The 16,928-nt window shown below is 43.4% G+C and overlaps 2 protein-coding genes across 2 annotated transcripts in view; both read left to right on the forward strand.

Moving 5' to 3' along the window:
- SLC12A4 (solute carrier family 12 member 4) overlaps nucleotides 1-2,349 on the forward strand; it is a 77,498-nt gene extending 75,149 nt beyond the window's left edge. The window contains exon 24 of the mRNA XM_077831069.1: nucleotides 727-2,349. Within this exon, the coding sequence (XP_077687195.1) occupies nucleotides 727-818 (92 nt within the window). The 3' untranslated portion in view covers nucleotides 819-2,349. The remainder of the gene's footprint in view (nucleotides 1-726) is intronic.
- Nucleotides 2,350-13,786: 11,437 nt separating this feature from the next.
- Nucleotides 13,787-16,081, forward strand: LOC144272820 (ferritin heavy chain A). The gene is made up of 4 exons (XM_077831149.1): nucleotides 13,787-13,888; nucleotides 14,257-14,403; nucleotides 14,873-14,998; nucleotides 15,926-16,081. Exons 1-4 carry the CDS (start codon nucleotides 13,787-13,789, stop codon nucleotides 16,079-16,081), a joined length of 531 nt encoding a protein of 176 aa, XP_077687275.1.
- The last annotated feature ends 847 nt before the right edge of the window (nucleotides 16,082-16,928 follow it).

Consider the following 16,928-nt stretch of genomic DNA (forward strand, 5'->3'; position numbering starts at 1 on the left):
TTTGTGAGACACTAAAATAGCTTCCTATTGCTCACAGCTTAAGGAATAGATGCAGCTTGGTAGAAATTTCTCGGTAGTATACTGTCCATGAATCAGCTGTCCCTCTGCTTTCCCTAGCTCCCCCTACAGTTTGGCTTAGATTAAAATCTCATGGTGGACAACTGTCCACTCCTGCCCTGTTATAGACCCAGTTTGCACTCTGAAGGGAACAGTGTTTGAAAAACATTTAGGATGTGGATGAAACATGACTCAAAATATGGCTGAGGCATCCCATACATCTTGTGCTTGATGCTATATTGGTCCACAAAGACAACGCAGATCTGTCAGATTCAGTCAAATTGCAATAAATTAATTTACTGCTAAAATGTAATTTGGCCTTTCATTTGGTTTCAAAGCATAAACATTTACAAAGTATATTGAGCCATGAATATGGAAGGTTTATATCAATATAAGAAACTTAAACTCTACAACTCTACTAGTTCTTTAAAAAGTTTGCCCATACTATTGAGAAGAACTCAATCTCCCAAGGTTGCAGCTGACATACAAATAAATTTATTTTTAAGAAATCTAGGAGGATTGTTTGAAGAAATTGCTCAAAATTTTTAGTTGCACTCAATATATTAGGCTTATTGCTATTGTATTACTGTTCAGTAAAAAGGACACTAGTGACTCAGTGTCTGCATTTAAGTTATAAAATATCTTTTGTCCTTGACTTCACTGATACAGATATGGAATTCCTGGAAGTTTTGACAGAGGGCTTGGAGAGAGTATTACTTGTTAGAGGAGGTGGTCGTGAAGTCATCACCATTTACTCTTGATTTAATATGGCTTTCTGCCCCATCACACATTTACCTTCTTGATGACAAAGGACATTCCAGTTGTAAATGGAGAAGAAAATAGGTTCTCTCTCTCCTCCTTCCCTCAAACAAACACAGACTTTCCATCATCCAGCCAGTCTCCTGAATGACTACTAGACTTTTCTCACCAACCTTTACACTATGCCGTAGATCTTAGTACTGATTCCATTGGTTTTCTGTCAAGTGACACTCCAGTTGCTACATACATATCTTTTGTATTGCAGTACTACACCATCCAACTGGCAACACAAGTGAATCATGAATCTACAATATTATTCGGCTTCTGCTTTGATACTCTGGCATTTGTGAATGTAGTTTTAACACTAAACCTATTTTTAGAAAACAGTGCTAACATGCAGTGTTTTTAGAAACTGTGTATAAAGTTAGGACTCGAAAGTCAGTTACTGTAACAAGATTTTAAAAGCTTTTATATTTGTTTATGGGGATAGGACTACATTATATAGCAGCTAGTTTCTTTTGAAGTTCAGCTATAATGCATTTTCTAAACAAAACACGAAGTTGTAAGAACTGACTGACAAAGCTACAGTTTTGTGGGTTCGTTTCCAGAACTACAGTTCGAGTATTGGATAAGAATTTATACTTTAATACATTTATAGATTTAAATAAATTATGTTGATATAGTTGATTATGTATGTAGATTGCTACAAACAGTGTGTAGCTTCTGAGACTTATGGTTCTGTGGAGGAGGCAGGTCCCTATTTATTTTTATATTTATTTGTTAGAAACATTGGAAACACAGATGCAAATAGTCTAGGAGTTTCACAGAGAGGTTTCTTAAATCAATTTCAAACCATCAGCGGATTGAAGAGAAGTCCTGTGCAGTTCTTCTCCATTTTAAATTCCTCCGGCCCATCATTGTATGATTCTGAGTATACTGAGAATCCAGTACATGGAAATAGAGGTGCTGCATTGCACACAGCGATGGATTGCACCTGCACAAGGGCAGGAGCTGCTTTTTTGTAGGCTTGTCTTTTACCAAGCCCATTAAATTATACTTACTGTACAGAAGGATCATATTTTTTCAATAAAATGTTGCATACACTTAATTATTAAACAATGTGGAGTTCTATATGCTGTAATGCAATAGTTCTATATGCTGTATGCACACCCCACTCTCTGTATTGTATGGAATTGGGATTGTTCAACTACAGCTGTATAGACTGCTAACTGTTAAAGGAACATAAGAACTGACACCCCAGCCAAAGTCTTGTCTGACATTGCCTGGTATATAATACCCCATAATAGATAACTGTGCGCTAACATATTTATGGGAGGAACAGGAGGGACTTTCTCTTCACCTTAACTGTTAGTGGTTGGCATATACTGAAGCATTAAGGTTGATACACTTGATACATTTTTTAATTCTGTCTAGGATAGCAGTTGATATAATCATATAAATGTTTTGATTTCTAGTAGCAGTGAGTTCCACAGACTGATGATACATTGTATTAAACACTTACTAGTTTCCAAATGTGTGACCCTCTAACTTCTTTCCTTCCCCTCTTCTTCTATTGTAGAAAGATAATGTGCCACTTCACATTATGCAGATATTTCTTTGACTTGGTCATAATGACACCAAGGTGTTTTTACTGGATGGTTACAATTAATGCTGTACAAAAGTATCCTTTAGTGAAATGGCAGGGGCTGTGATTTTTTTTTTTTTTTATTAGGAGATGCTGATCTCTATCCCTGTGTATATTGGGGTTGCCATGGTGTGGAGCACAGTGAGAATTGTGTAACCTGGGGTGGATAGAGATGTCTTACCCAGTGTGGGCACAGAGGTATCCTTATGGAATTATATCAAATATTCTGGTTGTCTGATCTCCTCTTCCTGTTGCAAGCACTCCTGCTCTTTCCACTTCTATCAGTGTATCCCGGATGTAATCGGTGTGTGTATGCCAGAACTCTGGCAAAACAATCCAGCATGTCAAGTCACTGACGGGTGGGTACTACATTGAACCGCTCTTCACATTTCCATGTTTGTTCTCTCCCCCTTCTCAACCCTCCAAGGAGCAATGTCCACTAAGACAATTCACACCCTGGTCTAAGGAAGTGCTCCCTTTCAGGAAAAGGACACGGGTCCCTCCCAGTGAAATATGTCTGGGGTGGGATGGAGTTTTGAAGAGTACTGGCACAATTAAGGACGCTGGGGCTTGCTCTGTACTGGAGAACTGATTTTTTGCTTAAACGGCTAACTCTACTGGAGCCCAGGCTCTGGCAGCATGAATCATTTTTACTCTTTGTTTTAGAACAAGTTGAAAAGGTAGAGCATGTGAAGTGCACAGTAACGTTTGTAAAGCAATCCTCCCATGAATGAGGTTGTGGAAGAGCAAAGCATTCTATAAATTTAAGCTGATCACAATCACTCATTTGCATGCACTGTAATAGAAGAGTATTATTTTTGTTGGTTTATTCCTTAGAATTTATTGGAACAGCTCTGAGGAATTACCATTTTTTTGTCCCCATCTCAGCACACCATATTTAAACTTTTCCCAGCTACACCACACTGAAGAATCAGATAACCATGTTTGTTCAGCAGGGAAAATCGTGGTCCTGTGGCATTTGGCCTCCACTTTATTAAAGGGTTTTAGTGCCATCTACTGCATGTTCAAGTGAACTGTGGGACTTTATCCTTAACTGCTAAAGTCTGTTGCTTGTGCTCTCGAACAGCTCGTGCTAGCCGAGTTAGAATGTATGAAGGAAGCGTGCAATGTGAGTTGTTCCTCCCCTCCCCGCCCCCAAAAAAAAGAAAAAAAAAAGACTTCTAAGGAATATACAGACAGCAAACACAAAATTGGGTCTGGTCATTACTATTTAGTAAATGTTATGGATAATTGAGAACCATTACTATAGGGGGTTCCAAAGTGTTTACTCTAATTTTTTTTAGTCCCGCCTCCCCAAATCTCTCAGCCTCTCCTATTGGATGTAAGGGGGGGGGGGGGCAGAAGTCCAGTGCAAACTCGTGGGAGAGATGGAGTGGAACAGGCAGAACAGGAAAACATTCAAAGCAAAAAGGTATAATCTAGTTGAATCATCTTAGCTGCTGCTTGTTGAGGAACTGAATGGGTATTTCCATTCCCTTCCTAAGCTACCCAGATTTCTCTTTCAAGCAGAAAGCTTGCACTTATTCATGTTTCCCCTGTGTTGTGTTTTAACTTTAATGTAATGGGTTCACATCAGATCATGTTTACAAGCCCATCAGTAATGGGGGAGATGCACAAAACTTGTTCACACTGGCAATGATCCAGTTTATAACAAGCTGACAAACATTTAGCATAAGTCTGGGGCTAAGACTAAGTTCACAGGTGAAATTTCTTCTTTGGGCAAACTATTGTTTATCAAAAATGTAAATATTATAGGCTGAGATGGCATTTTAAATTGCAAATGGCAATCTTTACTGTCACTTGAAAGAAAAGATACCAATATTTGCACGTCCTCCCCCTGCCTGGGACAACAGAGATGTTAATGCACTACAAGCATCAGAATCTCTGCTGTCACTCGTAGACACCATTTTTTACGAAACTCACAATGGAGCAGTATTTTCCTTGAAGACCACTGTGGGACTCTGCTATTGAAACTTAGCTTTTATAGTGGGAGAGATGCTGCAAAACATGTTGAAGTTTAGACACTCAAATCCACAAGAGGGAACTAGAGTGCCAGTCATTTGGGAGTTTTGTTCACTTGAAGAAACAGGCAGTTTTTCAGATTGTTTATAAACCACTGCTGAGGCTCCATTCTTATTGAATTTTTCATGTTATTTACTGTACGTACCTGGCATGTAATTAATTAGATAAAGAAACAAAACTCCCACTCATTCAGACAAAAATAAATCAAGTTCCCCATTTCCCCATGCATCATCCTAACAATATTTGTTTGTTTAGGAGTGCCTTGTGGTGTGCTCTGAAGGTCGACAGATTAAAATTACTCTGGAGCAATTATACCCTCATCATTTAGCCACTGTTTTATCGGAAGATACTGCCAAAGCTAGATGCTTGGTTAAATTCAGAGCTGTACTTTCAAACCAGGGGAGTGGTTGGTTTTCTGTATTCAACAAGCACAGCTCTTGCTGAAGGCATAACAATCTCCAAGACAATCCTCTTGTAAAAACTGGGCACAAACTTACAGCAGGCCTAGGAAGTAGCTAAGAAGATGTCATTCAAAGCTCAGTAATTTTAGAGGAAACAATGCCGGCTGCCTTACTCCAAATACCAGGTGCCCCCCTACAGTGAGTTTTGGTCATGGCAGGCCACAGCAGTTGTTACAACACAACATGGCAGGTGACAGGCCTGAAGACAATCTCTCCCTATAGCCTCTCACATCGCAGGCTCCAGCCTCTAACACAGGGGTGGGCAAACTTCTCGGCCTGAGGGCCACATCAGGGTTCCAAAACTGTATGGAGGGCCGGGTAGGGAAGGCTGTGCCGCTCCAAACCCTAACCCTATCCACCCTGTCACACTTCCTGCCCCTTGATTGCCCCCCCTCAGAACTCCCGACCCCCCACTCCTTGTCCCCTGACCGCCCCCTCCTGGGACCCCAGCTCCCTGACTGCCCGGACCCCATCCACACCCCCGCCCCCTGACAGGCCCCCTGGGCCCCCAACCCCTATCCATTCCCCCCCACCCCCCCCAGCCCCTTTTGGAATGCGGCCCTGCAACATGGGCAGAGGACGCAGGAGGAGCAGGGGCAGCCGGAGAGAAACGACGGTTTCCCCTTCAAAGTGCCGCTTCTCTCCGGCCGGTTGTGTGGCCGCCCAGTGCTCCTCCTGAGCCCTCTGCCCGCGTTTGCCGTGCTCCCACCACCGGCACCGCCCATCTGCTCCCCTGGGGCTGCAGGCAAGCCTCCCTCCCTGCTCTCCCCTGCCCCCACCATGCAGCCCCCTCCCTCGCTGGCGGCGCGGCAAGCTGAGGCTGCGGGGAAGGGTGGACAGAGGGGGCGGGACGGGGACTAGCCTCCTGGCCAGGAGCTCAAGGGCCGGGCAGGACAGTCCCACGGGCCGGATGTGGCCCATGGGCCGTAGTTTGCCCACCTCTGCTCTAACAACTGGGGTGTTGTGTTCCATTTGCTCAACACAAAGTGCAAAGAGAGCTGGCCCATTTACTTTTGGGGTTAGGCTGTTCTCTGACATCATCCATTTCGTGCCTCCCTTTTTTTGTAGGACAGATGGAAGTCAAAGTCTGGCACACCCTGGAAGCAATGGGTCAGAGGGTAGCAGCCAAGGGTGGGTCCCACTGTTATTATTAATCTGGCGGTATTGCAACAAATGGTATTGCATAGTCGTATTAGTGCTGCAAGCTGTCCATCCCATTGCCGGTGGAATGATGGCATGTTAACGACTTGGTCAAGTATGTGGCTTAAATATAGTTAGGAGGGCATGTTGAGCAAGTACGCTAGGGAGCCCCTGACATTTTATATGGTAGAGATTCGATTAATTGGAATAGGATGGGCAAACTGATGCTCTGGGAGCTTAGATCAATTTCTTCATGTTGCAGAGTCTAGAGGCTTAGATAAAAATCCAGACTTCATGCAGGAAATCTCACAAAACCATGCCCCCTCATAACATTTCTTGCTTTTCAGCTGGGCCAACTGGGCTTCAGGAATGGGCTCTCTCAGTATCCACCTTTAGGTATTTCTTTTCAGTGTCAGCCACCAGCAGACACTACACCCAGGAGTGTGGAAATGAAAAACTTTAAATAAATAAAGGTTTGAACACCCAAAAGTAGCTTTGCGTGAGGATGTCTTGATGTGTATATTCTCAGCTGGTTTGCCTACTTATAAGTTATTTTTGTATGACTTAGAACAGAAATGGGCCATCATCTGGCAGGACTTCAAAATGCTGTTGGATGACTGCCTTAAGGCAGGCTACAGATCAACTTTTCCCTGAAGGTTTGACAGTCAGCATCAGAATATACTGCTAGGTCGCAAGAACTATTGGGCCTGGAAACAGTTATACAAATGTTAATTTAAAGACTTAATGAGAATAATAAGTGACTTAAATGTAGCACTTTGCAAAAATGACACAGCCCTCTTTATGTAACTGAATACGCAGGGTATCTGTCAAATGTCTCCTTATTTGAAACAATTTTCTGAATTTATAACAAATGCATGCTCTGCTTTCAGTTTCATATTTTACTAGTTAAACCCTCAATTTGGTTCTCAGATGGAAAACAGCAGTTACCAGAGCTCAAAAAAAAAAAAAAGGGGGGGGGAAGGAGAGGGCAGAGAAACATTAAAGAGCTAAATAAAATATGTAACTACACTGCCTCATAATAAGCTGGCAATATTCAAGGCTGAATGTATTTATCCATGGGTCCCTTTCATCTGCTTTCACCTGAGAATCCACATAAGCATTTCCCATAATAAAATGCTTTGTGGGCCAGGCTGCTTTTCTCTTTCAAGGACAAGCACAATGTACTTCCTCAGAGGCCAGCTGTACCAGGGGTAAAGCATGGCCCTGTTTATTGTCTGGAGACTTTAAACCAGCACAACTCTTGTCTTGCCAGAATGGCTTAACCACTACCTTTCATAAAAGGTGTGTTAGGTGCTGTTCCATTCATTACCATTCTTGACAACTTGTCTGCATTAATGTAGGTCATTTCCCAACGTAAAGGAGTGGACAGCTGAGCTAGCAAACCAAAATGAATATTTAAAATACAAATCAAATGAGCACTTTCTTCTACCCTTCCTTTGTCCCTATGGTATGTTGCTGCAATTCGATCTTCATATTTACCTTAATTGTTAGCTCAACTTTCAGAAAGTTTATGAAGTGTCACAATAACCTGTAACAGTAAATGTTGATGGGAAAAGGTGCAAAGGAGAGACTGACTGAATTAGTCTAAATAGAAAAGCCTACTGATGTAATTCAAGGAATGTGTCATGCCTGGTAAACAAGAGGGAGTGTGGGACTGGAAATCAATGCATCAAAATCGATGTATCAGAAATTAGGCTTAATTGGTGGATAAAATAATGAGAGGATGGACTGTTCTGCCCATCTCTTCCTTTGGGGGTCCTCAAAGTACTTGAAAATCAGGGGGAGAAGCATGAGTGCAACAATTACTGAGTGAAAGAAGCTGGGATCCATTGTAACACTGCTGGATCTTTGTCATCGGATCCTGAGAGCTGTTCTAGCTGGGCCAGAAAGAGGGACCCAGATGATATTGCCACCTCCACTGGCTCTGGCTGACTCGTGGGACCACCTGGGACGTGAGACCTACTCCCCCCTTATTTCTCCTCTTTCCCATCTCTCTCTTTTTTTCCTTCTGTGTCTGGCTTAGCTGACCAAAACTGTATATTTTTACAACATTGCTGTAAAACTGTTGTAAAATACCATCTAAAAGACTGTCAAACAAGGGATTTTGCCTTATAAACTCCCTCACCCACTAGCTGGAGAGAAAGGGAATAAAGGGTGTTGATAAAATAAAAGACTTATTTAATACTTCACATTTCAAATGCTTGAACCGTTTTTCCTTCTTTTCTGCATCTTTAGTAAAAGGTTTTGCAGACATTTGCCATGGTACTAAGCAGGCTGAAGTCTCTGTATACCAAACCCGAACCTGGTTGAAAACTATTTAATGTTGGACAGTGACTGGCTTATGTTAACACCTTTGACTCTCTGAGCCCATATATTCCACCTAAATTAATACAATAGGCAGATTTAGCTGTGTAACTCCCATGCATTTGTTCTTCTCTATGCTGAGGTCCTCAAAGGTATTCAGGCTCCTAACTTCCATTAATACAGGATTTTAATTGAAGTTAGGAACCTAAATTCCCCCTGGGCCCGAGTCTTTCAATCTGTAAGGACACTGCTGTGGCTACAGCTCAAGAGTTCTCAGTTGCACATGGCCACTTATCCATTCTGGTTTTGTCCATCTAAAATGCAATATTAGATTTTAAAGGCTGTGTGTTTCTCCTTGTGCCTAGTATTCCCTTTACCCAGGTTTTCTTCCTGCAGGCCTATAGTCAGTATTTGCATGGAAGGAAGTAGGTCTAAAACAGCCATAACTGGGTAAAACCATAAGTCTGACTTTCAGACCGTGCTGAGAAACTCCAGCTGCCTTTGCCGGCAATAGGAGCTACATGTGCTCAGCATCTCTGAAACTCAGGCCATAGATCTTTAGGAGGCATAATAGAAATGTGAAAACTGCCTTGGGGCTGTATGAATACTCCATTTACAGTGTCTGTATCTTCTGCTATGTAACACACATTAGTTGTTGGGTCATCACAAAAAGACTGTAAGGTTTGGCACAATGATTGTATGGAATGAAGGCCTTGCAGGGAGTTAATTGTGGGGCAGTGGGTTTATCCTCTTTCTAATATCTTAGTTCTACATAGTATCTTTCATCTGCAAGGGTCCCTAACAGTAACACGACAGAGATTCAGCTATAGCCACAGAATACTTCATCCATCTGCATCTGCTTGGGTGACACAGGACAATTGTTTAAGGGTTAGGAGCAGTCATAACAATTTATGCTGCTCAAACTGCAGAGGACAGATAACGTTACTACCAAAATCTGGCCAGGACAGTCAGAGTTAGTGCCTCTGCTCTGGGAAGGGGCCGAGGGGCAGTGCCATGTGGTCAGAAAAGATGACACGTCCTCAGAGCCATGGTACAACGTGTTCAGAGCACCGTTCTTGTTTGTTTCCCGACCACTCTGCTTTTGCATGGGGCTGGAAGCAAAAGTGCTGCCATAGTGAGAGAGAGGCTCTTTACCTGTTACCTCTGGGCTAAACAAGAGCAGAAAGTCATAGAAATCTCAGAAATAAGCTTATGCTGAAAATACTCATTATTTCTTTACCCACTCACCGCTACAGCGGAGGTCTAAAGCCAGAGAACACAATCCAGTTGGACTTGAGAGTGCTTGTTTAATTGGACAATTCTGAGAACACCAAGAATTGGGCAATTATGAGTTTATTCTAATTGTATTGGGAGGAGGAGACACAATCCAGCAGCCTCAGCTGCTCTTTTGATATTGCAAGTCAGTACAGTTACTTCCCTAAAATTAAAAATGATTGGTGATTCTGTACTTTAGAAAACAGCATAATGTACCCAAACTTTAGCTACATCTGTTTGTAGTTACACTGTATTTAAAGAGGAGCTTGAGGTGGCCTATAGTGCAGAAATACTGCAGGGGTGGTGGTGAAGTGTCATTCCCATAATCCCTTTAAAACCTAACAAGATCAGAGGACTGACCCTGCCCATACCAGTCTGAAGTATCAAAATCTAATTAGTCTCATTACTAACTGTGTTTCCACAATGGAATCCTGCCTAATACATCTTGCTTGACCTCATATTTGAGGGAAATTCAATAGTGTCTCCAAACTGGGGGACCTGTGGAAGTTTTCTAAACAAAAGACATGTGGCAATGACAGTCCTGCCAACATAATGGATAGATGGAGGGGAAAGGAAAAACAAGAAATTTGCACACTTTACAGATTGAAGCCTCTAAAATATTCTTTTATAAGTTTGAAATCCCCTTATGTGTTAAGATAAAGAGATTGTCACAGTATCAGGGTGATGAAACTGGCAAAGGAAATGTGTTTTTTGAACTTTGTAACTGATCCTTTGGGCTTTCTTTAGTCCCTGGTACAAGCCTATTCAGTTGACTGATTTATTGGCACCACCAAAGAGACCTGAATAAAATAGTTTTAATAAGATTCCAAACCCGCTCAAGCAGTGCTTATGGCTTCAAGTTTCTTTACAGCCTTGAGATTTAGCGAGGATCTTGCAGACTGGTGGCACTTTCAGCAAACCTGAGCTGTGTGTTAAGCAAATTGGGGGGGGGGGGGAAACAGGCAGGAGGGGAGTCCCAATGGCTGAAATGTGGACCTGGATGCACGTTATAGTGTGTAAGACCAGCTCTACAGGTAACTCAGGGAGTACAAATAGAGATGACATGAAACCAGAAAAAAGGGGAGTACAAATCCATTTGAGCAGCTTTCCTGCATCATTACTGCTAAAGAAGCTGCTGTGTCCAACCCCCCGCCCCCCGCTCCCAGAATTACACATGGACATTTGAATCCTCAGTGCAGTGGTACAAATTCCTGGTTCTTCATTTTCCTGGTTTACTGTAGAGAAGCAAACACATGATGACAATAGAAATGTCCAGCTCCTGTTTCAGTTAGTAGCAATGTGTCAGACATGGTTGTGCTAATGTTCCCATAGTCATTATGCTCCAAAGGACAGAGGGACCCTGCCAGGTTTAATTGAGTTATTGCTGCTTTAGCAGAAACACAGGATAGAAAACATCTCCAGTTCTGCCCCATAGACATGGTCTACCCTAGTAAAAAGCTGGTATTCCTATCAGTGGCACTTAAAAAAAGGCAACTCCCTTACAACCCAGCATAAATGCTGCAATCGTCACCCCCAGTGCATGAATAAAATGGTGGGGGAAAAGCACAACCACATTGTAATAAAAGGAGAAAACCCTTTTCTATGGCAGAGTTCAGCAATGAGAAGAACCAGACACAAGCCTCATCCAGCACTCTATAAAGATAAACTTTGCAGGACCAAATTCAGCATGGGTATGAATGGGCACAACGTCCATTAACGGCACTGGGAATTGTGCCTGCTTGTAGGCCAGTGCTGCGTTTTGCCCCTGTAGCCTTTAGTGGGACTGTTACGTGAGTAAGGAGCGTTGAATAGGTCCCGAAAAGACTACATCTGAAAGCAGCGTAGTAAAGGGTTCTGAAAAATGGGTCTTCAAATTGTCGCACAAGAAGCAGCTCCGGATACAGGAATGGTGTGCCCCTGTGAGAGATCTAAGACAGGAGCCAGTGATATTCAGTTGAGCACCATCTGAGGTGCTGTCCCTTAATGCTTCTCTCTGGAAAAAACTGCTTCAGCAATAAAAAGACCAAAGGATCTTGCAGCCCATATTTTAGGTGATGCAGCAGCTAATAATTGACTAATCTTTGTGTTCATTGCTTATATTCTAGACAATGGAGCGGAGATAAAAGAATCCAGAAACAAAATGGCTGAGACATCTCAGTCACAAGCAGAATATAGAAAAGCTGAGTACTGCTGTGTAAACATGATCACAGATTAATAGCTAGCGCTTTGCTCTTCTCTAGCATATATTCGCTATAGCTCCCAAAGTGCTTTACAAACAATAATTATTTCTCTAACCTCCACTCTCCAGGAGATAAGATAGAAATTGTACTGAGTGTTAGCGGAGGCAGAAAGAGATGAAGTGATGTGTCCAATGAGCACTGAAACGTCAGTATTAGATTTTTCAAACCATGCAATGATGGACACCATATAGTTGAGATTATATATTTGTAACCAGTAGGTCAAATAAAGTGAGCTTCAACTTTGCCTTCAACTTCTCCCATGGACTATGCATTCTGCCCTAACTCTTGCAATATTTCAAGGTTACCAAGGTGAGGAAAACAGAAAGGAAGCCATAGAACACTGCTGAAATAACCAAAGTCATATAATCCAGCCCCCCATCTAAGACACTCATCTGGCTTCTATTACTGTCGTATCTGAGCACTTCACAATGTTTTAATCCTCAGAACACCCCACACCTACCCTGGCAAGAAAATACATTATCCCCATTTTACAGAAGGCACAGGAAGACTAAATGACTTACCTATGGATGCTTATAGGAGAGCAGGGAATTGAACCCAGGTCTTTGAGGTCCCAAGTTAATACCCTACCCAGGGGGTGATTCTTCCTTATTTGCTAAACAGCTTCTGAAAGGGCCAAGGTCTACTGCATAGCTAACAGGAATTAAAACCTGTTCTGCGTTAGGTTGCATGGGTGCCTGTAAAATTTGACCCCCAACAATCTCTCTTCCAGCATGAGAGAAGTGTACAGCAATACAAAATGCTTAGATTACACTTAACAGGGGGAAATAAGCTGCTGCCTTTTATTGGACCAAAAATAGGTTCTACTCAGAGTTCTGGGTGGAACAAGGGGGTTAACTCTGCAGTTTTCTGTTTCTTTAAAGAAAAAGGCATGAGCCAATCAACTCTATAACTTTTGACGCTGGCAGCTGGTACATGCCCTAAAGCATGAAGGGCCATCTCCCCCATTTAACCATGTTTTATCTGATCTAAAGAAACTGCACGTTCTCAGTCATATACATATTTAATATCTTATAAAAATCCTTTTAAGCTTTTGCCCTCAATCCTGTATCTTCTGGCAGTGAGATCCGCAGGATATATATGTACTGTGCCTAGAAGCATTTCCTTTCATCCATTCTAAATCTCTTTCATTTTATTGGATATCTCATTCTTCTCTTCTAATGATGAAAGAGCACCCAATTTAAAGTCTCCATACCTTCTTTATTTTATGTCTCACTCAGGTCCCCTCTTTTTTTCATCTCTTCTCCAGACTAAATAGTTTCAATATGTCTTCAGATGACAGGGCCTCCGTGTCTTTAATAACATTTTCATCGGTTGTCTGAGAGCCTTCTGAATACTGGAAGAAAATGACCAGTGTTCCCCAGGTGTAATACGTTAGAGAAACACTGACCTAGGGACACTTTGGGAAGGGGTAAGAAATAAAGCCTTCCATTTGCCACCTTCTCTGTATCCAAAGGGTTTGTAGGAAACTGGATTAATTTGGTGAATACTCCTAATTTTCATCTAATAACAAACTGTCAATCTCCCCCATTGCTCCAGGGGTAATGTGGCAACAAGGGTGGTCCTACTGCTGAGTCATGCCCTCACCTGTGGATACTGTGTTAGGATCCAGCCCTCAAAGGTGACTGGTGCTGTAGGGAAGAAGGACATTTCTATTGGACAGCAGCAGCTGTTAATCACACCCACTCTCTGCTCTGGACAGCATTAATACCATCTGTGAAGAAGAACATTTCTGGTATTTTACTGGGCTCTGTTCTTGGTAGTGTTTAGTATCCCTAGAAATTTCTTGAGATCCTTTCCAGCTAAATCTTCCAGATAGAAGAATGGAGTCCCAGGTACGCCAGAACTTCCATCCTGAATGTGAGGCTGCTGTCAACCGCATGGTAAACCTGGAGCTGTATTCTGGCTACGTTTACTTGTCCATGGTGAGTGTAGTACAAGAGCTGTGCTGTTAGGCTTTTTCAAATCCATTTGTTTACTCTCATATGAGAGCTAGCTTGTCTGCTACTATATGGTTTTTTTTAAAGTACTCTAGCTGTATCTCTTATCCTGTACAAGTGGACAATACAGGAGAGCAGTGAGGGGATAAGACTATTTCTGACACTTGTGGTTTTGTGACTTGTTAGTGGAGAAGCCTCTGAGTCTGACTCTTACAAGCCATTTCTGAGGCTTCTTTGTGGGAAAACTTGTTCCTATGAGTAGACACATTCCTTGTTAAGTTTAAGGATTGATTATATGCTTTTGTCAGCTTGAGGCTGTAGTACCTTCACTGATCTCCTGGACTCTTCCTCAGTCCTACTACTTTGACCGTGATGATGTGGCCCTGAAGCATGTGGCCCAGTTCCTGAAGGAGCAGTCCCATGAGGAGCGGGAGCATGCAGAGAAGTTCCTGAAATACCAGAACAAGCGAGGGGGCTGCATTGTCCTACAGGACATCAAGGTATGTAACAAATCAATGTGCCTCCCTGGGAGGGTGGGGGAGTGGACTCTAGACTGAGGTTAATCACCATGTGTGGGGGTAGAGGTAGAACTTGCTTTTTCTAAGGGGAAAGCAATGGGCCTTCCTTGGGAGACCTCTGATTATCCCAAATGGAGTTATTCCTGTGGTAAATTAGAGCTGCATGTCTCAAAAAAACATCAGCCTTTGACCCTCTAGTAAAGGGTATCTGAAGGCATGGGTGGGCCTCTGATAATGCTAAAAGCACAGACTAAGTTTGCTTAGCTGTGACCAGGCCATCTGCTCCATCACTTCATAAGCAATGGCTTTAGTTCATAATTATAGAACCTTAAATACAAGGATGAATAGTGCTGTTTTTGGTGGGGGTGGAAAGCTATTTTGGATGCAAAATTACAATTTGGTAACCAGGGGAGTGATGTCTGGTTCTCTTCCGTGGCCACCTTCTTTACAGAAGCCAGAGCGGGATGAGTGGGGGAACAGCCTGGAGGCCTTGCAGTGCGCCCTGCAGCTGGAGAAGACTCTGAACCAGGCACTACTGGATCTGCACAAGCTGGCTATGGAGAGGAATGACCCCCATGTGAGTTAATTGTTTTATGTGGGTTGATGGTGTCAGAAGAGTAGGTTTGTCTGGACCAGCACTTTAGAAGATAGATCATAGAATATCAGGGTTGGAAGGGGTCTCAGGAGGTCATCTAGTCTAACCCCCTGCTCAAAGCAGGACCTGTCCCCAATTTTTGCCCCAGATTCCTAAATAACCCCCTCAAGGATTGAACTCACAGGCCTCTGCTCAAACCACTGAACTATCCCTCCCCCATAATTGCAGACTGAAAAATCCTAACCTGGGAGGGCAGGAGAGGGTAAAGATGAGAATATTTTGCAGCTAACTCTTCTACAGCTGTCTGGTTAGCTGCCTCTTCCCTGGGAGCAATCCCTGTGTTGCTTGCTGTGTTGGCACCAGAACAGGCTGCTCCCACATGTGAACTATGTGGTGTGTGCCCACTGACCAGGGTGTATCAGTAGGCTAAGTTGCCCCTGCAAAAGTTTTGCTTTTAGTTAGATTGCTGTCGGGGAGGGGAAGAGACCTACCCTGAGGCTTCAGACCTGGCCATGGATGAGTGTGCAGGGGTGGGTAAGAAGGAACTTGCACAAATGCTCATTCTGACCCTTCAGGTATACATCCCTGACACAGGGAATATTTTTACCCTTCTGCTGGACTCGGCGTGCACCTTTTGAGTCTTATAGAGATGGAGCTGCTACAAGAGCTGGCCCTAATACTTTCTTCTGATGTAGAAGTCTGCTTGCTCAGTGACTGAGCCACTGAGCATCCTCAAAAGTCAAATCGGTGAAATAGAAACTTATGAAATGAGGGCCAGTTAACCAATGGGTGAAGTCTTGAGTTAAACACATGACTAGTATAGGCAGGCCTGAGAACCACTACAAGACTGTTGTAGCTTCTAAGTAGCTGTGCCTATAGGAGCATGAGTGAGTCCCTTTCCTTTTGCAGTTATGTGACTTCCTGGAGTCTGAGTACCTGGAGGAGCAGGTGAAGGCCATCAAGCAGCTGGGAGACCATGTCACCAACCTGAAGCGCCTGGGAGCACCCCAGAATGGCATGGGAGAGTACCTGTTTGACAAGCACACCCTGGGGGAGAGCAGCTGAGCTCCCTACTATGGACCTGACCCATAGTGTAGATCATGATGTCATAGCTGCATTACTCTGGATATAGATCAGAAAATAGATGCCTTGTCTTACCTAAATACCAAGAATAAAATCTCTGCTTTCTGGTGTAACCTGGCTCATGTGATATTACTCAAAGTGGGGATGCAGGCTGGTTTCTCCACACACGCTGTAGTGGATGAATGCTAATGTGTAGTGACTCTAAGAAGAGCAGGCCTCTTGTGAGGTGAGGGGGGGGGAAATGACTGAGGCATGTTCCTGAGTAGTGGTGTCTTGTGTTTTGAGACTAAAGAACTGGTGGTAGAAGAGCTATGATGGGTCAGTGTCTCCATGGGGCAATGGTGCAGGGAACTGTCTGCCAGGAAATGACTTTGGGATGGTGGTGTGAAATCACAGCATGAGTTCCCCTTAGCTCAATGATTCTAAGAGCTCTGGGTGGCTGGGGCTCATGCAGAGGGGCTGCACACGCCTGGGAAGTAGGGATAAGGGGGACAGCCAGAGCCCTGCCACCTGGGCTATGGCTCTTCCACCCCAATCACTTACCAGTAGGTGGCAAGACTTGGGGTGGCAGAACCAGTGCAGAAGTAAGGGTGGCAATAGGGTGCTAAGCCTGCTGTGAAAGAGTGCCTCCCTTACTCCTGGGCTGGCTCAGCACTGCCTTCAGAGCTGGGTGGCCATAAGGTATGGTTTCTGGTGGGGGGGGGGAGAATGTAAGTTTGAGAACCACTGCCTTGGATGTGTTTGCAGCTAGAAGCAAGGTTATGCAGTTAAAGTTCCCTACTGTTATCTGTGCTGTGTAAGGGAACTCCTAGTTCCACTGGGATGGATC

The sequence above is a fragment of the Eretmochelys imbricata genome, chromosome 12 (assembly GCF_965152235.1).
Source record: "Eretmochelys imbricata isolate rEreImb1 chromosome 12, rEreImb1.hap1, whole genome shotgun sequence".
NCBI classification, from domain to species: Eukaryota; Metazoa; Chordata; order Testudines; family Cheloniidae; genus Eretmochelys; species Eretmochelys imbricata.